At 38.9% G+C, this 23,197-nt stretch overlaps 1 protein-coding gene across 3 annotated transcripts in view; it reads right to left on the bottom strand.

The window, feature by feature from the left end:
* LOC124147005 (ATP-binding cassette sub-family C member 4-like) overlaps positions 1-16,097 on the bottom strand; it is a 49,982-nt gene extending 33,885 nt beyond the window's left edge. For 2 of the 3 annotated variants that reach the window (XM_046517594.2, XM_046517596.2), the window contains exons 1-6: positions 15,717-16,034; positions 6,153-6,263; positions 5,015-5,132; positions 3,035-3,250; positions 1,865-1,954; positions 48-211 (exon numbers count right to left, since the gene is read on the bottom strand). In XM_046517594.2, the coding sequence (XP_046373550.2) occupies positions 48-211; positions 1,865-1,954; positions 3,035-3,250; positions 5,015-5,132; positions 6,153-6,263; positions 15,717-15,778 (761 nt within the window). In that variant the 5' untranslated portion in view covers positions 15,779-16,034. The other variant, XM_046517595.2, reaches the window with a different exon arrangement.
* Between the last annotated feature and the right edge of the window lie 7,100 nt (positions 16,098-23,197).

The following is a 23,197-nucleotide window of genomic DNA, read 5'->3' as shown; positions in this document are numbered from 1 at the left end:
GAATATTGCACATGCATTCTCGTTATTCATGCCAATACTGAACATACCTCAATACACCAAAGAGCTTCCCCGAACCAATCTGTGACGGTAAAAATATAAGAACAGGCAGGAGACCGAAGACACTGGCCACGCCCACTTCCCTGTACATCAGGTACATTACGACACATATGACGAAGGGAGACAACCATAAGTAGTGTATGTTTTCTATACACTGAAAGCAGAAAAACAGAAATTAGAAATCCCCTTCAGAAAATACATAGCATAGATAAACATAAATATACTCACTGATAAATATAGAACAAATTTGTAAATTTTACAATAAATTGTATATATAATAATTATCGTATCTCACACTATGCATATCATGGACCATCCTCTGCTAAGAAGACTAAGAGGACTACGTTAAAAGTGGCAAGACCACACTCCTCTACGTCTCCATTGGGACAGTCGTCAAGTGTGTCTGCAATCTCGTTAGATGAGGGATCAAACTATTTTCTAGCTGCCGATCTTACTAAAGATTTGCTCGGCGTGCCCAAATCGGTAGTGGTTGCTGTTGACAAGAGATCTACAGTTACATCTTCAAAGGATCGTTGGCAGGTTCACCAGAGGGATTTGTCCGTCCTGGTTACAGATCTTACTTCATCGGGGGTTTGTTCAGACCATCAGACGAAGAGTTGAGAGGACTCAGAGAGAGTTTCTCGTGGATCGGCAGGGAGCCATCGATCATCACATTCATCAAACTGGGGGACGATTGCCCAATGTAAACGTAGAGGAGCCTGACCTTGCCATCTTTAGTCATTTAAGTCTTCTTAGCAGATGATGGTCCATGTTCTTCCGAGGCTGACTTTGAACGCCTGTCACTATGTCATCTTTCACACTTGCGTTAGTACAGAAGAGGACGTAACGTGTGCGTACAGAAGAAGTCGTAACGTGGTCGTGAGATGTGTCCCCTGTTATGCATACAAGTGACTACCTGAGAGGGTACATAAGTACAGTTAGGTAGTAAATTCAGCTTCTGATAGGTCATTAAATTTACTGCTAAACAATGACAAAGGCCTTGACAATCGCAACAACTAGAGTGTGGACCCTCTGCAGAAAATGTTCTCTTGCACTTATCACACACTTTCCGTTTCTTGCCATCCATGTTAAACCCATTATACATGTTATAAGCTGAATTACTAAAATTAAAAATTATCTTTCTCCGCCAGACAGAAACGTCTCCACACAAGAGGTATTAGAAAGAGAATGAGTTGGCTGGGGACGTCACATGATCGGAGAGCGCAAGATTCACGTTTTGGAAATGATGGTAACCCGTTACGGTTGGGATGTGTTGGGATGGGGTGTTTTTTAAGCAGGAAACATGAACTAGGAACGTCTCTACACCTGGATCGAAAGAGAAGGGAGAAGTGCATCGTGGGAGATAGGATAAGTATTAAAAATACATATAACTTATAAGGTATATGGATAGCAACTTCTTGGGGTTGTCAGTTATGAATGGTCATGTTTTGGTGTATTTTCATAAAATGGCCTGTGTCAAGTCAAGCGTCAACAGCTACTTACACATGGTGATACTACTACATTGCTGAACATAAACCAAGAAGTGGATTGATATGTCCATATTGTGTACACACACATTTAATATGCCAATCAGCATGACTTAAAAACAGTACTCACTGACTCTAATGTATTTAGTAATAAACAAAACTAAGAGAGTTTCAAAGACTAACTAAATTAACTTTTGATGGATTGTTTCCATGATCTTATTAATAATAATAATAATATTGTAATCTTATTTAACATGTTACACATGTTAAAAGGGCTTTTCATTAATATTTGATGCAATCATAATGAAGTAAATGCTTACATTGTTGAACATCTCGACATCAGTGGAGAGAAAATTTACTATTTGTCCAGAGGTGGTCTGGTAAAAGGACTGGCAGCTTAAAGTGAGGACCTGCAAAAACGTGATGATATGTTCAGTGTTAATGTTCATGTTAGTTAACACAGATTGTTTGCATGTTTATTAGTTTGTTGCTAAACGTTGTACTCAGCAATATTACAGCTATATGACAGCCTTTCTCTAAATAATAAAGCCTGGACAAGACAATCCAGTGATTGACATCATGAGCATAAATCCTGATCCGGTTAGTCACCTCTTATGACGAGCATAGGCTGCCGAAGACGAATTCTTGCATGGGATTAACATTTAATGTGCACAGGAACATCAAGTCCTATAATGTTGTTCACAAGCTCAACAAGAAGGAATGTTCTTGAGTTCTTGACGCTTTCTGTTAAAGCACTTCAATCTAGGTGTCACATCTTAATTTTTAAAACTGGTATGTATGAGAAAGGTACTCAGCTACCAGTATGATGGTACTCAGGTACCAGTATCCATATCGCACAATGTTAAAAGAACAAAAGTGAAGTTGAACTTATGAGGCTAATTTGCATTGGCACTAACTTTGACATCAGACAACTGCTCACAAACAAAAATAAAGTCCTCATGGTCATGTGGTTATGTACTTGATGTAGCTCAACTCAGTTCTAAGGAAACTGGATCAAAACCAAAACATCATATCAGAGTAACACATGTCACAACATGGGAAGCAATTTACTGATTGTGTGATCATGGTATTTGATTCATAACACAGATTGTGTCCATGTGAGGAAGGCAACCCAGATCACGGGCATGACAAATCAATGTTTTAACCACTAGACTACCCTACTGCCCCAGATACACTAAGAACTTCTACTTACAAAAGAGGCATAAGTAACCAATTGTCTATGACATCAAAATTCACAGAGAAGAGAGTTGTGCCCCTTAGGCATGCCAGAAACCTAAGATCATGGGTTCAAAATCCTTGTTCACCCTGATTATCTTTTAAGGTTTATTAGTGGTAAAAGTCTTATACCTGGATAATTTGCATAGCTGTCCTACCACATCAAGTCAACAAATTGTAATAGAACGGAAGTACTGTTCAAAACAGCACAAAACCAAACTCATTCACTCAATTGACAAAGAGTACACAATTACCTTCTTGTACACCAGGCCAGCAACAGCAACCTTCATTTTCATGGCAGTGTGCTGCATGTTGTAGAAGTACTGGGTGTTCAGAGCTGTCTGTATGAAGTTAACAAGCCCTAGAGCTGCCGCAAAAATATAAGCATAGTAGGAGGGCAAAGTCGGGTTTGGGCTGAAGAACAAGATGACCTGGCCAATCAACAAAGGCTGCGTAATCTTTAAGGTCTCCTGCAAGCAAAATGAAACAGCATTTTATTCAAATATGTTGAAACAAATATGCTTTATTACTCAAAAATAGAGCCAAACGGTTCTGAAGTTGTTGAATATTTGTGATAAATAATAGATTCCAGGCTCTCATTCAAGGCATGCTGAATTTGTAACATTAGTTACAACACACTGTCCCACATGCATACCTTATTAATTACCTGATTAGACAAATTAAATTTTCAACACTGCAGTAGTGACGCTATTACTGGGACATCACATTAGGCATACCGGTATTTAAATACTGTATTCGATGTAATAAGCACTCCACTCTAATAAGCACCCACGGCGATATTTGCTAATATATTGGTTAGTGAACAATCCCAATTAGCACCCTTCCGATTAATCAATGTACACACACAAGACATTTATTATTTATTCGTGTATACTACTCACTCATGTGTTATATGCACCCTTTGTTACTGGCAATTAAATTCTGGAAAAATATATCTGTCATGTATCATTCACACAGACATTTTTTTGGTATCATTTCAGGCTGTCACTAGTGTCTTTGACAAAAATTATATTCTGAGCCACATATTTCTAATTTTGAGAGCGCCCTGGGCCGTTATTACATCGAATACGGTAATAATATCTATTCTTATTATACTTATAGGTTAAAAAATGCAAGGTTGCAGTTACTACAAATATTCAAAGGATGTGTGGCAATACATTTTGTATTCAAATCTGCAAAGAGAAAGTATTTTAAGTTTTGGGGAGAACAGAGAGCTTGGAATTTGGCACTTTTCCACACACGACTACATACTTCCGCTCGGTTTCATAACATTTCTCCATCTCGCAAATAAAACTGTCAATATTTTGGTGATTAACAGACATTAATCAAATTTAGATGACTTGTACATGTGTAGAAATGAAGATCTATCAATCTATGGCCAGAAAAGTGCTTGTCAATAAGCATATCATAAAGAAACTGACCTGGATATTGAATGTAAACAAACCAACAAGTTGGCGAGTGATGCTCCTTTTCTCTACTTAGATATAGGGGTACATATTTTTATTTACCGACCAATGATGAGTTCCTGTGGGGAAAGACTTACAGGGCAAATATAGACTTAGAAATAGCTGAGTAATCAGTCTGTTCATCTGATAATGGCAAAAAAGAGGGGTATTTTTTTCAAATATGGCCGACATGGCGGTACAAAATTCATTGGTGGGAACAAGTACTTGAGGTTTCAGTTTCATCATGTTCATTGGTCCAGTGGTTTCTAACTAAAATGTTACAATTCAAATCACATGGACTACCACATTAAAATGCCAATCAAACAGTCACATAAGATCGGTCAGGAAGATTGAAGCAAGATTACTGGACCCAGGTAGTGTATTTAGGGATCCTTCCTATCCTACTGAGTGCACTCTTCTCTTCCAAACCAAGGTGCATCAAAAATACTAAAGCAGGCTGTCTATGACAGTCTTTGAATATGAGTCGTTATGGATGCATTTACAAAACAATGGCCTTGAATGCTTGAAATATAATACAAATTAAGAAAGAATAGGTTAGATGACACCAACTAGGAGAAGCAAAACATCATTGAATAATTGCCTGTTTGTGGATAATGTTTGTTTGGTTTGGAACTAAAAGATGTTAACAATTGGGCAACAATCTTTGGTTATACAAATCCACAGATTTTGATATTTCGAGTATCTACATATCCTGTTCATATCCTGAAAATGGATGAGAATAGTCATGAGAACCCGAAGAGAACTTACCAGAAAGACAAGAGAGATCCCTGGAAGCAGCAATCTAAGTTTAAAGGCCCTGAACACAGTCTTGAACAAGCTGACATTTTTTCCATCAGCTAACTTCTGTATTTCATCCTTCCAACACCTGAAACAGAATTGTTTATATTGCTACTGAATAATAACAAAACAAATCAATTTCTATGCCCAACCTGAATACTAATAGCCAAAGGGCTAACTTAGACTAAAAACTTAGACTAACTAAGAAATAACATTCATGATCAGCACTGTTGACTTCAATACTGTGGTAACCATGGGCAGCTTGATTTGGCCAGCAGTCAATTCTTTCTCGTGATGAGCAATCATAAGACCATGTACTACTCTACAATGAATAAACTTTCAGAAAATACTAAAATTATGTTTCTAAAGAATATACCATGATATACACATGGGAGAAATTCGCTGTCAAAACCTGGCTAATGTTGCTCAAATAATGCACCTTTTCTCTAAATTTGACCATTTTGTTTTCTTTTTACATTTTCTTTCACGTCATTCAATAACTGATATAACTGTCAATACCTGTAATTAATTTAGTTTTTAAAATGACACTTGTAAACACATATTTGTGCTACATGCAGAATTCCATTATCTGTAGACAGGCAATCACGTGTATAAGGCCCATCTCGTGTACATTACGTCCTCTACTGATGGAGACAGACACATGATATTATGAGCAGGATTCAACAAATATACCTTCCACCTAGACAAACACCAATCAACATTAATCAGGGCAAGTATCAAGTTCAAGTAATCGTAAAATCTGGTGGTCAGAATGGCTGGTTGAAAGTATTACATAATGCTTATCTCCATAATTTGATTTGCAGAAAGAAAGCAGTGTTCCAAGTTGAGCATAAAAGTCAAGACGTCCTTGTCAACTCTAATGTAATATTTATGAGGTCCGTGTACTGCAATACTACATGAGCAAGCCTTAATGGCCCCAGGAACCCCTTCCAACACTGAGAAGGATAGAAATTGTTGAGAATATTTGATAAAGACTAATCTGATATTTTCAAGTTGTTGAGCAAAGTTTCTGTTGGACCAGATACCTATTGTGCATCTAAGAGTAAGAAACATATACTAAAATCAGATCACTATACAGTGCACATACCCCTCCATTGTCCGTACAACCTGACTGGCCTCGTCTTCTTGGCAGACATCATAAACATCAGATATGTCCAGATCTTTCTTGTAGCCTTTTCGGAACAGACCTGATATCCACCTTAAATAATGCCATGTATTAAATATAATTCATGATGACATCAAGTACATGTATTGTTCAGCTGTTTATTTATGAAAATCATAGTGTATATAATGTTGTTGTGTGTTACTGTTGTTTAACTCAACATTTTGGCTATATTACGTCATCCTACATATATTCGAGTCTGGACCTGACAATCCACTTATCCAGCAAGTTATATAATGAGCAATAATCCACACCATCAGGGTACACTGACCCCCTATCAACCCAGACACTGAGTCTGACCACCCGATACATCTAGTCACCTCTGACAACCAGCATCGGTTGCTAAGGACCAATTCTAAACCGTAACCCCAATTGGTTGTACAGCATTTTTAGGGTTAATGTAACACTAATTATGGCCAGGTAATTATAACCTCAACCAAAGGGAACCTGAGGCGCAACAAATCACAAGTACCTCTCTTACACCTCTACAAGCAACCTCTATATCTCCAGGGCTTGCCTTTCAGTAAACCTACAATAACCCCTGGATCCATTCCTGTGGTTCTTGCGATCTCAATTAATACTGACAATTTACCAACCAATCAAACATCGAGATTGGGAAAAAGGAGATTGGTAAGGGAGGTGGACATAAAGACATCCTTTCCATCAAAAGATTTTTTAGGGCTTCTTCTGTGTGTAAGTAAGTTTTTCAATATTGAATATTCTCGAAAACTCTATTGTAATAAATGGGACTAGCCGCCATGTTGTTGATATCGCCAACCCAACATTGAGGCTGGTTTGTAACTTGCATTCTGATTGGTCTGTTAGACTGAACAGTGCAGCAAATCATATTGACTGATGAAAATCATGGGCGGGTAATTTGAGATCATGTGAACAACGGAAATAGATCCAGGGGTATGTTTTCCGAAATCTGAGGATGCCCTACAAGTAGTATTACTAACACTAAAAGATGGCTGACATTAGGATCTGGGGGCCATCATTGATGTAGAGTATCATATGTACAGGGATAGATTTAACAACAAATTTTATGTAGCCAGCAAGGCTTTCTCCTTTGTAAAGTTACAGGCCCTTCTCCAAACTAACTGCCTACAACTAAATGGTGGAGGCTGCGAAGTGGTCGAACCTGAGGTCGCATAGCCATCTAGTTGGCCCTGAATATTTCATGTATTTAGACCTCGTCACCCCTGAGATGACTTTTCCTGCACTATTGAGATTACATCTTGGCTTCCATTCGACTGAGTCTGTGGTGATTTATGAGCGAATAAGGATGTTGTTGTACACAACATTACAAAATGGAGGCCGGTTGTCATTCTACCAAGATGATCGACATACAGGTACACATGATATATCTTTCTATGAGTTGACTATTCACACGACCTCATCCCCCCTAAATATTTTCTCATTGAAATTACATGATTAACGGGCAGGGATCAATTAAAATCAATTTACATACATGGTGAAGGGGTGAAATTTTGACTAGCCAGAAGGGCCATCTACATTACGTTTCAGCAAGCCCTGTTTAATGATTGTAAGGATAGTATGAGTATGCCCAATTAGAGAAATGTGGTGCATAAATAAAACACAAAATTCACAAATCATGATAATGCTTATAACACTGTATAAGTTAACTGGTAAATATGTGAAATAAGGGTATAATTTCTTATATACACTTGTGTTCACAAAAGATATGGATTATATTTCAGAAAGTAAACATGGTGCTGGTAAAGATTCTATGTTCAATTCCTATTACATCCCAGGAACAAACAAAAACATGAAAACATGTTAAGACTAAATAATAATTAACATGGTTAATCATAACAATAAACACGATAAAAAGATGTATAGAAACGTATCGAAGGCTAGGGTGTAACAAACAAGTTCTGAAACAGTCTGTGACAAAAGCTTTGGAGTCTACCAGCATGACTAGCCTGAACTTGGCTCTCTGCATCATCTTCAGAAGACTTTACGTTATTATATGGCCTATTATTGACTGATGTTATAAGACCACCCCCAGAACTATACTTGTATCTGTGCGGGCTAGAAGATAAAGTGCAGACTTGCAGCCAAGTGTGGGATCTGGAATTTAGAACCAAGCAATAGTATTTATAACCAATACCATCACATCTTCAACCTAAAACCTCCCACTTCACTTTCAGAATAACTGTAAATGTATTGGAATACAAATGTTCACTGACTGGCAAACTGCACTTAGTAACTGCATTACAGGGCTATCATCATGATCATGGCTATGTGTTCATGCCTTATTCAAGCTGTGAACAGTTGACCTGTCATGTTTCACAATTAGAACACTGTGACCAGAATCAGACATTATTATTAGCATAATTAGCAACACCCTTCTGTGAACTGACCAGTTTTAACTGTTGTACCGATTCTCAGATGACCAGCATGATCAGAGGTGCAATACTTTCTGTCATTGGTCATGTTGATCCGATGACAGGTCACAAAATATATCCATGATCAACACAATTTGTTTGATTTAAATAAAATTGAATTTAATGTTGGCCTACACATGATGCATGTGTTCAATAGTTACCTTGATTAGGTCAAATAAATACCTTGCAGCAAGAATCCTAGACATGGCTAGAAGATAACGTTTAATCACAATAACTGGCCAGTTTCACTTGAAGAACATTTTAGCATGTTTTGAGTGATTTCCATTTTATCCCTATGTCCACATTGTATGCTTGTCGTAAGACTAAAGTGTGATCTGCTGGTGACATTTTTTAAGTAATGTTTTGCTGGGTCCTCCCAAATTGCCTGGCTGCAGTGACATGTTGGTATACCGTATTCGCCATATAAGGTGCCCTGGACGCTTATTTCAAACTATACCATGTATACAAAACACGCTGAGTTGGTTGAGTGAGATAGAACAGTGTACATTGTGACCAGATTTAGTTCAAAAGGCAAACAGCAATGAAAATAAAACGTTTTTTATAATAGCTACTAAGAAATCACATTCCCTGTCTACCATGTCTATCTACACTGCTGTTTTCTGTGAGGAATCCATTATATACACAAGAAAATACAGCGGTGCATGTAAGTGTTCCATCTTAGTAGGGTGTGCCTACAGTTACAAAGTCAACACTTACCATGCTTACTATCCTTACAAATTGGTCTAAAACTAAAAGATGGTGAGGGAGCGCTTATTGGGGCAGTCCACTTAATACAGGACATATGGCAGCTAAACTAACACTGATATTGTCATACATAAACGCATACACTTACTTATCAACTAAACATGTTATTCAGCAATTGAATTAACAACAAAAAGTTAAGCTTCTGCACACCTTTCACCAACATGTCCTTAGCAACCTATTTTGTAGCATTGTACACATCTGGCCATGTGTTAACATAATGATGATAGCAGCTAAGGGTGACAGATGGCCACGATGTCCATGATGTAGATCCCTTATCTGACAGCAGTTCTAGGCTGGTATTCATCATATTCAGCATGAATACTTCAATAAGTAAGATCAGCTTCAAACTGAACATTGCATAAACGTTTCCTTAACTGTCAACACATAGTCAAATACAGAAGGATTGGAATCAGAAAGTTCCACCGAGAACACTTTACAACATTATATAACATGATATTGTAGTACAGACTTACTCAGCCAGTGCTGGCAATTTAGTGAAAAACAGATAATGTATTATTAACATATTAACACATCAAATCATCATCAAGGTGATGAAGTTGCCAATGCTCTTTCGGTACACCAGATGGCAAGCCTTGTTAAGTGCAATTCCGAATGCCATGTGTGAAATGTGTTTCTGGTACGCAGAAGACTATTAAAATTTAAATGTTGAAATCTTTTTAAATAAAATATTTAGCCCCAAGCCTATGATCATGCCTTCCTTGTGAAAACCCAGAGTAATTTCCATGTACCACATGTGTTCACAATATGACTCTAGAGGTCTCAAATTGGATGCTAAGACAAATAAAGTGGTATGCAGATTGAGAGAGTGTGTCAGGTATTTTTCTCAGCCCCCTTTAAAGAATGATACCATTGAGATACATACTGTTTGAGTTTAACTGAACTTCATTGCTACCATTAACAAAACCTACATGATGCTGGTGACTAAGTTCCTCAGTTATTTCAGACATGCCTCATCATGTTAATAAATAGTTTGGAAGAAAATTCAAGAAATGTCGAGTCACTTTCATAGCTGCACATGTCAGTGACAGCTGTCATACACATTAATGTTTTTGTCCTAACTTGCAGTTCTTACTTGGGCACAGAACAAAAACGACAAAAAACATTACAATGTACATGATCTGAGACAGAACAGCAACTGGCATATGTGACCAACCATGAGATAAACATGATAAAGGACCTTATGGGCGAAAAATCACATTGTGACTTTTCATATTATAAAACTACCGAATCTTCGGAACACAAACTACAATTCACAAGCTTCTATTCATATTTATTTCAGAGATACATGACATCAAACATGGCCATAAGTTGACATTAACATGGTTAAACATCTTCATGACATCAGAGCACAACTGTATCCTTGCACCCATATATTGAATACTCGTTAGTTTCAAATTCATACTGCAGTAAACTGGTAAACTGTAATATAAATACCAAGCAGCTCTACAATGTATATAAATATATCGGTAGTTTCGGAAACCCTGTCATCCATTTCTACAAGTAAGTAGAGAACAACCAATGAGCTAAGGGGAATTACCGATTATTTGTCCTGACTCCTGAGTAAATGAATGGTGTTAATACCGAGCCTTTAGTCATTGTTCTGCCTAGAGACTGAATAAGTGGGTACAGCATGTACAGGGACCCCTTCAGCGTAAATACATGGGGTCGTTTTGAAAAAGTTATGGGGACACACTGAGAGATCATATAGGTTATTGATGCAGAATCACTGTCTACTAGTAACGTTACCGATACATGGACTGTTTCACATGGCATCTTTCTCAGATGTAACGTTTTGGATCATTTGGTTTCAATTGACCAATCTGCATCGAGAATATTGAAAAGTTTTAACACATAATCAATCTACAACTTTCTCAGATGAAACGTATTGCAGCAACAACGTCCAATGTCACATATTTAGCCTCAATAGCTTGTTTGTGATCACTACTGATAGCATATCCCTTCAAGGTACTCTTTTTGACTCCCATAATTATATAAAATAAACCCATCTACATGAATGCGCCCAATGTCCCACTGAGTGTAAATAGTATGCGCCATTCAAAAAATTATTGAGAGAATCCCGCAAGGTTGTTGCCTTGGCAGAACATTGCTTTGGTATATAGTATCCATATTTTTCTCAACAATAAAGCACTGTGATGTCATTTGGCTTCAACTGACCAATCGGCATTGAGAATATTGAAAAGTTATCACACACGAGTATTCTACCCTTTGGGGCAACAGACATGGTGAACATATAAGCAGGGTTCAGGAATATGTAGTAGTGAAATTTGATCATGGTCCCCAATATTTCTATAGGCTCACAATAGTGCAAAATATACTATGCACAAAAAGGAAGGGATATTTTGTTTTTAGGTGAAACTACAGGAAAGTACACCAATGTCTGGCAATGAAAGTAAGTGATTTATGTGGCAAGAACATTTCCAAAAGAAATCAAGCTCCCAAAAACCACATTGTGAGTCATGAAGCAGATGACCTCAGACAGGGATGGCATACCAGATTTACCACTGTCACTCAGACTCAGTTGTGAGCAGACGTATTTTGTTTTCTTGGAACCAAACGCTCAAAGACACTTAATAAATACATTTAATCATTAAGGAAGCAATAGCATTGATCATGCACCTTTTGCAATGTGCTGAACATCATAGGCAGGCTGCAGGTGGCCACATGTCAGAATATTGTTGCCCACGCGCTGCATGTTTCTCAATCTGACATCAGCAATATTGTGGGCCAGACGCAAAACCTTGATTAACTGACACCGCTCTGGACACCCAAGGGCTACAACTCCAGCCCAGTACAAATTAGTCAGAACGATGGCATTAAAATATCGGTTGCAAACTGCCACTCAGACCAGGGACCAGTTTAACAGGCAACTCAGTGTTAGAAATTGGCACTAGTCCTATAGTCCTTGACAAACTGCCTAATAGTTAAGGTATTCTAAGGACTAGTAGAAATTTGCCATTTTTAAGGGTTTTGCAATATGTTATCAGTATAAGGACTAGTGGGCTAAAACTGTTAGTTTGTATTGCTGCAACCAGTGTAAGAGTATGTGCCCAGAAGGTGGGAAATCATCTGTACAGATGGCATTTACATGCATGACGTCCACGTGTCAGTGATGAGAGAATCGACATTTCTGATTTTCTGATAAATCGAGGTTCACTCATAGCTTCCATGACCGAAGGAATCGAGTTTGGAGGCATCCTAATGAGTGTTTTATGGACTTTAACGTTGTACAGCATGATGGGTTTCGGTCCATAATGGCATGCGGTGGTATCAAAATGACTGGCCAAACTGCATTCCATATTGTCCATGGCAGAGTCACGGGTCAATACTATTGGGAGAAAATCATCGCATCAATTGTGGTGTAATTTGCACGACATGCTGGGCAACGTTTCATCTTTCAAGATAATGCACATGCTCATCATGCCAAGATTGTGACCCAATTCTTCCAACTGCAAACTATCCATGTCATGCCATGGCCAGCACTCACTCTTGACCTTTTCCCCATTGAACACCTGGGACGTCATTGGCAGACATGTACATCAACATCAAAATCCACCCACCACTCTTAATGAACCTGCTGTTGCTCTCACTGATGAATGGAACAATATGAGTCAACTCATCAGAAGCATGCCTTGAGCATGTCAGGCCAACAGAGGTGGTATTACCCGCTATTATTGAAATTGGCCGAAAAATGCAAATTTTGAATCTGACCACCGAAGTCTTTAACGACCAAGTGCACCAGAATCTCATCACACCAACCATCAGAACCCATTAGATCTGATCGCCTACACCAACCATTAGAACCCATTAGATCTAATCGTCTACTCCCCAGCAGATATGATCATATCATTTAATTTGCCAATACCATATAGATAAGAAGATATGTCTTGATGATTCCCACTACCCCCTACTTTTTTTGCAAAGTATATATATTGAAAAAATACTGCACTGACCTGAACAATTTTTTTTATTAGATTTAGGACTTAAAAAAGCAGTCAATCAGGTGTACATTAGATGTGAGTCGACTGTAAATAAATAATATTATCTAGGTACTTCTTTCATGTGTCTTTTCATTTAGTTTGAAATAGGTTCTGTTAAAAATGTTGAAGCATGATAAAAAAACACATCTGAACAATGTCAACAATGACAATAACATGTATCTGACATGTGTAATGTTTCATGCCTCAGGCTATCAGATGGCAACCAGTACGTGCTGAGGACCTAATTTAGCACCTTTAACTTAGTGTAAGAAATATGCATAACCTGAATTAATAATCCCAAATCATTCATAGTGTTGTGGATAAGCATGTGCAGATCGAATATGGACAGTATTGGTCCAGTGATAGAAACTAGCATTTTTTGTCCACTGGTCCTTACACTGATAACATATAGCAAAACCCTTAAAATGACAAATTTAGTACTTATCATGCTTATGATGCCTTTTAAAGAGTAAGCAGTTAGGCAAGGACTATAGGACCAGCACCACTTAATATCCCTGTAGTCTAAGTCCGTTGGTAAATGACAAATTGATAAAAGCATTTCTTATTAAATTCCATGAATAAAATATTTGAATGTGATGCCAGAGACGATAAAAATTATCATCTGTACTAGGACTGCAACGAATAACCTATGAGGCGAATACGATTCGTATCACGAATATAGGGTAATCAATGAAATGGTAATGAATACGAATATTAATTCACGAATACAATAATAAGTCAGCAGTTGATGTATTATTTGTTATATTCAGTGAAACATTAACAACATAAATTATTTGACATGGTTTGTTAATTATCTATATTATACATTTATATACTGCACTTGTCCAGGTACTTAGTCTTAGTATCTGCTCAAATGCTACTATGACCAGTGACCAAATTCCTGTCAAATTAAATATTATAAGAGTGTTGTCTTTAAAGAAATCTATGCATATCATATGTTCTTATGGATGTTTTAGGTACAGGGTAAGTAAATGCACATGATTGCATATTCATAAATATTTGATTCTAGTGGCCACAAATAACGAATTCAATTCATGAATGGATACGGTTCGATTCACCGAATACGCGAGTGAATCATAACGGCCCTTATCTGTACAACTGAAAGAGGTAAGCGTGGTATGTTCTGTTTAGTTGATTGCCGACAACTGGTACAGTTTGTGGATAGAAAGTCCAATTTCCACTATTTCTCATCATGTTAGAACAGAAATCAACTCAAACTTTTCCCTCAGACAGAAATAAGTGCATCCCTCACAGTTTCACAAAAATGAAAGTTATTGGAAAAGTCAAGTTTATACACAGAATACATGTATTTCAGAAATAACACGGAAAACATGGTGATAACTGGTCAGTGGCCAGCATATCTTCTATAAATGCCATACTATGTCAGTATCGCCGAGTATCCCTTTTTCGAACATCTGTTTTCAAAAGCTACGTTCGGGAAAACTCAGTTAATGTACCAATCCAATCAGGTGTTTGATGTTTGTTTGTTGTTAAATGCCGCACTCAGCAATATTCCAGCTATATGATGTCGGTCTGTAAAATAATCGAGTCTGGAACAACCCAGTGATTGACATCATGAGCCTCAATCCACATAATTGAGATCGATGACATGCATCAACCAAGTCAGTGAGGTGTTTGAAAACAGGTGACATCACCCGAATGAAGCGGAACTTTACAGAAGAGGCAATTTTTCTAATGGAATATAGATAACACTTTAATTCACATTCAAGTTTTCTTTAAGATTTCTTTAAGATTATATGTAACTATTGTGAATTCTTTATTCTAATACAGCACAGGTTTTGAACTGAACTGAAAGCATTACTAGCCCATGTAAAGAAAAAATGCTCTTGTAGGCCTATGAGTTGTAATGTTAAAACAATGGGGAAATTTACTAGCCTACAGGAATTTGTACTATCGGGTTAGTGTTAATTTCTAACACAGCAGTGACACATAAAAAAATAAAGAAAAACTGAAAAGAGTACGAAAAAATCATAAATAACATTTTTTTTAGAAGCCAGCCACCACATGACATTTTGACAGAGATAGCTCATGCACAATCGGTGTATGCACTCGGCAGAACATGACATAATTATTTCAATTAATAGAAATGCCTGTCTTATAATAGTGAATGAAAGCTCAGAAGACGACACCCATGTGTGACTCAAAGGTTCCCTGTGAAGTAATCTGTCCCATCTATCACTGCTTACGAGCAAGTAACAGATCACCTCGATCTGTCACTCTTTTTCTCGCATGAATTTTCTTTGTTTACTCACCAAAATGTCATTCTGGAAAACCAGTTTGCCTTGTCGTATGGACATTGTGTATGCCTGTCCATGTTGGAGTCCTGCAGCGATGTGGTTTCGTTATATGCTGGCGGTATCGCTCGGCATATTTCACGTCTGCTCCATTTACGAATCCACTGCACCTGCTTCTTTCAAGCCGGGTGTCTCCCAAATCTGGGAACAAATCACGCTTAAACTTGACACAAATTAACGAAGGAAGCAATATAATACCAAATCAATACTCAATTATTTGTCCGTGAGATGCATTCTACACAAAAGCCGTTTATGATTCCTGACTGTTAACAAATTTACCGCTATCTACCTGTGCAATGTTTTGATGAAAGAGGAAGACGAACACGTGACCCGTCTAGAGGTCAAGTACTTGACTCTCCGAGTTACCTCCCCCTGATTACACCGGCCTCACATTCTTTTCGGTCAGCGGTGCGTGACTGCCAATAATTGATTGAGATTAGGGTATGTCACAATTTGAATGATGTTATTCGGGACATCTTAAGATATATGACAAAACAGTGCTGAGCAGCATATTGACTATTCATGTAAGTGATGTTAGTTAAAAATACAGTTACAAAAAGGAAAGAAAATATATATCGAATACAAATTAAATTCAATTAAATGAAATTTAATTTATTTTACTCGAGTAAGATATCAATTATCTATTTTAAGAAAAATGTAATTTGTTATTATTAAATACATAAATATTTTAAAAAAAATTAGGTCACACTTCTTTTTTCATGTCAGATAATACATTATATATAGTACATAGTACATTTGCAGAGATAAAAAAAAATCCGGCAAAAGAAAGTAGGCCTATACACTTTTTTTCTAATTTCAAAATGGATTTGACCAAGCAATTACAAACGTTATCAAGACGTTACTAGACTGACAACTATCGCCGAAACACTTCAAAGTTAAGGCCCGACTCGTACTATCACCATCGAATAATCATCCGTGAAGATCCGGGGTAGAATAGGTCTTCAGCAACCCATTCTTGCCGTAAAAGGCGACTATGCTTGTCGTAAAAGGCGACTAACGGGATCGGGTGGTCAGGCTCGCTGACTTGGTTGATACATGTCATCGATCCCAATTGCGTGGATCGATGCTCATGATATCAATCACTGGATTGTCTGGTCCAGATTCAATTATTTCACAGACCGCCGTCATATAGCTGGAATATTGCTGAGTGCGGCGTTAAACAACAACCAACCAACCAACCAACCATCGAATAATCATTTTAACATTTCTTGTTTGTTATTTTCAGCCACCATCAAACATGGAAGTATACTTTCTTTTGCCCGGCCTTTTACGTCTGTTAAAAATCGAGCCATAATTACAGTATAGGCCAACATATTCCAGGAACTTTATATAAGTCTTAATTTGAGTCTCTGCATATACACACCGCGCTCACTGCTACATGTGGCTTTGTATATATATGGACCTTTTACACAACGATTCACCGACTCTCGTCCAGCATGTAACGACTCACTGATACTGGAGGCCGATTTGAAATTGTTCGAACAAGATATACAGTGCAAAGTCACGTTGTCGGTCATTATGTCATCGTCCCCAGAGTGTGATAGTGACTGACCTGTTTGTTCAGTGAACCGTAAATAACCGTTATCTGTGGCCAGTCAGCTCGCCAGTTGTCTCACTGGGGCGTGGTAGTTCCGAGGTGAGAGTGATTGCTCGTCCAGGTAAAGAAAAGCACCACTTAATACAAAAATAAATCCATAAACACCAATGATGTAAAATTGCCTATATTAAAAATGATCAGCCTTAATCTGAATGTTTGTTGTCTCAGTATCTCTCGATATAAACAGTATTAACATGTCAATCTAGATTGGGAAAAAAACACATCTTGTTCACTGGACCCTCTCCAGATACACATCGTACATATATTCACCGTCATACACTCATATAATAGAAAATGTATTTACAATGCAACATAAAATAAGGAGAAAATATATAATGAATAAAATTGAAAAATGATCTCTTCAGTACTCAACCTCATGGAATGGTTGGCTTGAATTAACATCTTTATGGACTGCTCAAAAAGAAACTTCACTTACCCTTTCCGAAATGTTTACATTACCAAACGAAATTGTATGAACTTTTTAAGCTTACACCACTTTTTTTTTAAGAATTCAGTTTCCCGGTCCCGATGGAAACATTAGCGTAAATATATTCTACATTCTGCTGCCAGATCTATACGAAATCGGTTTGATTGCGCACTTCGTGATGGGCCCCTTGAAGACCCATGCTAGCAGTAAGAGGCGACTGTGCTTGTCGTAGGAGGCGACTGTGCTTGCCGTAAGAGGCGACTGTGCTTGTCGTTGGAGGCGACTGTGCTTGTCGTAGGAGGCGACTGTGCTTGCCGTAAGAGGCGACTGTGCTTGTCGTAGGAGGCGACTGTGCTTGCCGTAGGAGGCGACTGTGCTTGTCGTAGGAGGCGACTGTGCTTGCCGTAAGAGGCGACTGTGCTTGTCGTTGGAGGCGACTGTCCTTGTCGTAGGAGGCGAATGTGCTTGTCGTAGGAGGCGACTGTGCTTGTCGTTGGAGGCGACTGTGCTTGTCGTAGGAGGCGACTAACGGGATCGGGTAGTCAGGCTCGCTGACTTGGTTGATGCATGTCATTATATTGCGTGGATCGATGCTCATGACATCAATCACTGGATTGACTCGATTATGTACAGACCGCCGTCATATAGGTGGAGTATTGCTGAGTGCGGCGTTAAACAACAAACAAACAAACAAACAAACAAACAGAACTTCGCGATGGTGAAGTGTTGATGTTCCCCGAAATGACGACAGTTAAACTGAATATGTTGCAAACCTCATTTTAAAGGGTCTCAATTATAACTTGTACACGTATTGTATACTGTAGGTCTCTCCGTTCTAGGGTTCCAGGTGTTAATCTATGTATAGCTTCTCCTTCATCGTAACACTGGGGAAATGACTGAGTATGATACCATGTGTCAAACATTGTGACTCATTTACTAGTTTTTCCGTGGCACTGTTTCCGCATTCTTTTGGTCTCGTCTCAGACATCACTCTTTTGGTTACCATGGAATCGCCCATTGCTAGACACGCTGCAATTCGTTTCCTCCAAGGTCCAGGAATATCTACAAAACGGCTCTAACTCGACAGACAAACTATGCACATACCAAACAAGAACTGCCACGTTCAGCGCCCACTTGCACAAAGCGGTCTTAGCGCTAAGACCATCGTAAAACTATGTAAAGTATGGGAGTTACGATCATCCTAGCACTAAGATCGCTTTATGCAAGTGGGTCCAGATCATCTCCAGACTGACCTCGCCATGAATCGGAGACTTGTGGCAGGTATTGACTCTTCGAGTTATGTTGTGGTTTGGATGGCGTTCACTAGATCAAGCCAACGTATGCCTGTCAATAACGGATACAATGTTCTGTGCCACCCCTATCTTTATATACCATATATAGAATCTATGATTGGACTGATGATCTGTGATACGACAGTTGTGAAGGGGGTGCAAGATTTTGTTTAGCACCTTCTCGTTATATATTAGATACGAGAATGGTATCAAGGACAAAGACAGACATTAATGCGTGTAAAAAATCATGTATCGCCCTCTCTCTCGTTCGAAAAATACCAGTATTCTGACACTCGTTTCGTAAAATCAGTGTGACACACATGCTCGTATTATAATCTCTATTTAATACTCGTCATCCAGGAAATGTAGTGTAGGACGTGTGAAATGTCAGCTCTGCAGAGAAACTTCCCTGAAATCAACCGATTGTTCAGATGACGTTATGTAATCAAAAAGTGACGTCGTGAACAATGGATAACGACATATGGTATTGTTCTCAACAATGATGCAGTGTGACGTCATATCGCTTTGACCGACCAGTCGCTGAGAATCGCTATCGGGCACATATGAACACGTACCGGAAAGTTTTTTACTCTTGATCTTTCTACACTTTAGGGGTAATATAATAACACTATTAAAATGACTTAAGCCAGTGTTAAAGTATGGGAGTTACGATCACCTTAGCGCTAAGATCGCTTTGTGGAACGGTGCCCAGGGCTAGCAAACGCTACGATTGTCGAGCGTCCATGCTAAACGTTGATCGTAGCTAAATCGGTTTTTGAAACGGGATCCAGATGAATGGTTATCAACAAGAGACACCATATTTTGTCTCCCATCAGCCTGCTCCAGCAACAATAATGCTGCATTACAGGGCCCTGCAAGTCCGAGCACCACCCCACCCCTGCTACCGCCCACCCCTGGGGCTCACCCAGCGTCAGGGCCCCTTTGCACAAAGCAATGTTGAGGTTACGATTACCGTAAGGCTATGTTTTAGAGCTACGATCATCATAGTGCTAAGATCTCTTTGTGCAACGGGGCCCTGATCCACAAAGTATTCGTAGAGCTACGTATACGACTATCGTAACTCGATATACTCTAAACTCAGACACACGACTTTCGAAGTGCGACGAACTCATTGTGGATCTGGCCAACTCCGGTTATCGCAAGTCAATGTCAAAGTATGGGGGTTACTACCGTCACAGCGCTAAGATCGCTTTGTGCAAGTGGACCTTGGACCCATGCCCTTAGAAAGCGCGACTTTAACCTCATTTCGGCCTTCTGAATCGGGTCCACTCGGCTTATGACCCCGAACCTTTGATTCTGGATTGACAGGTTGATTAGTCTGGTACTATAAACTATCATTTATGGGGCCCTAATGGAAGGTTTGAAGAATCTTCATGCATCACACTGTGTCACGAGAACAAGAGTAATATAATTGTGGGCTCATTTATTGATGTATGTACAATGAAGTGATTGTAACCATGCAATGTAAAATGGTATGAACTTGAATTGTAAACTATATTACAGAAGTTGAAATGTCGACAAATACAGAGGCATGTTGATTTATCGTGTTTTATTACTGAAGGTGAACAAATGGGAGGGGCAGCCACCTTTTCTCCAATGTAAAGCTTTTCGTTATTTTACAGAAATATTATGTTTTGCTTGGCAACGTTACTGATCTATGTTATTGTATCTAAGGAGTAGAGACTAATGTACATTCGTTCAATCTTTACAAACAGGACATAATCCTTCAGTAAATTTACTTCTACACTTTACTGTTAGATGTCGTTGTGGTCATTAACATTTTACTACAAATGCACTGACCTGTATCTTTGATGGCTATGAATGTACAAGCCACGTGTTTGCTTTTCTCCAAGGTGCTGGTCAGGGGTCAGTACTTTCATCTTGGATGTTTTGGTGTATATAAACGATTTAATCCACAAACCAAAATAGTGTAGCGCTATGAGTATCAACACTTGGTGAATGGAACCTGTCGCATTATAAATGCTCTTCTTCTTCTGCTTCTTCTTCTTCTTCTTATTATTATTGCTCGTCACGCCGAACACTCGGGTTCGATTCCCGACATGGGTACAATGTGTGAAGCCAATTTCTGGTGTCCCCCGCCGTGATATTGCTGGAATATTGCTAAATGCGGCGTAAACCATACTCACTCTCTCACTCACTCATTCTTCTTCTTATTATTATTTTAAACCAAATGATTTATGCAGTCAATGCAGTCAGCATTGGATGTTGTCCAAAACCACCCTTGCTATGAATACTCGTATGTAATGCAAACAGAGTTGCATACTTATATTGGTTGGTTTGTTTGTTGTTTAACGCCACACTCAGCAATATTCCAGCTATATGACGGCGGTCTGTAAATAATTGAGTCTGGAACAGACAATCCAGTGATTGATATCATGAGCATCGATCCACGCAATTGGGATCGATGACATGTATCAACCAAGTCAGCGAGCCTGACCATCCGATCCCGTTAGTCGCCTTTTACGACAAGCATAGTCACCTTTTACGGCAAGCATGGGTTGCTGAAGACCTAGTCTACCCCGGAATCTTCACGGGTCCATACTTATATTGAGATCAGGTGCTAAGCATAATTACTTATATTGCTAAACTTTGCAGTAGGTATGTGTTCAAACTCAGTAATAATGTCCTACCTGTCCAAGATGCTACCATTTATGTATGACACCACATAACCACTATGTCAAAAGACCAGAGGACGAGTAACTCATGTTTAGAGGAAAGAAGAACTTAAGGTTCTCTTAGAGATATTGGTTTTAAAGCTGGAGTCCTTGACCCTGTCTGCTGTGTTGAAATATGGAGGCGGGTGATCATTACCAGTCTACTATATGGTTGTGAACTATGGGCTATCCGTCTACCCTACCTTATGGCTGCATGATTAGTACACCCGTCTACCCCGCCTTATGACTGCATGATTAGTACACCCGTCTACCCCGCCTTATGACTGCATGATTAGTACACCCGTCTACCCCGCCTTATGACTGCATGATTAGTACATCCGTCTACCCCGCCTTATGGAAGCATGATTAGTAGACCCGTCTACCCTACCTTATGACTGCATGATTAGTACACCCGTCTACCCCGCCTTATGACTGCATGATTAGTACACCCGTCTACCCTACCTTATGATTGCATGATTAGTACACCCGTCTACCCTACCTTATGATTGCATGATTAGTACACCCGTCTACCCCGCCTTATGACTGCATGATTAGTACACCCGTCTACCCTACCTTATGATTGCATGATTAGTACACCCGTCTACCCTACCTTATGATTGCATGATTAGTACACCCGTCTACCCCGCCTTATGACTGCATGATCAGTACACCCGTCTACCCCGCCTTATGATTGCATGATAAGTACATCCGTCTACCCCGCCTTATGGAAGCATGATTAGTAGACCCGTCTACCCCGCGTTATGGCTGCATGATTAGTAGACCCGTCTACCCCGCCTTATGGCTGCATGGTTAGTACAACCGTCCAGCTCTCCTTGCAAGCTGTTGAGCTGAATATGGTGAATATGGTGGCGGTTATGCCACTAAAATAGCTTAATTAGTCTAACGATAACTGTCAATCCTCTTATTTTGGAAATAAGTGAAATCTGAATATGCTGTTCCTTTCAAGGGAGTTTTACATTAACCTACATCCCATGTATTTGATCATATTGAACTCTTGAACAATAGTTAACAGTCATGTTCAGTAGCGTGAACATTTTACACGTTATTATGGTGTAACTGTATGAAGCGTCAGTACAATCATTCATACTGCGTCAGTTCATAAGAAATATTCACTTGTCTTCATTCAGTCTCAATCCTTATTTTAAAAATGCTATAGATTATACTGAGAGTTGCAGATTCGACAGATATATACTCTTCACAAAAAGAAACGCAAAATGGATAATTTGGGACATAAAAGCTAAATATGCGGACCAAGAGGTGCAAAGTGAAAAGGTTTAATGTGTATAGCGTCAGTGACAAATTTCCCGGATCAAAATGATCACAACAAAGACATGCAAACCATTAGTCGGGAAACACGTACGATTCGGAGAAACGCACCCAGTGCA

This window comes from Haliotis rufescens, unplaced genomic scaffold (genome assembly GCF_023055435.1).
Source record: "Haliotis rufescens isolate VD_foot unplaced genomic scaffold, xgHalRufe1.0.p SCAF_1, whole genome shotgun sequence".
Lineage (NCBI taxonomy): Eukaryota > Metazoa > Mollusca > Gastropoda > Lepetellida > Haliotidae > Haliotis > Haliotis rufescens.
Note: the sequence above shows the minus strand (reverse complement) of the source record. Positions and strands in the feature narration are given on the sequence as shown.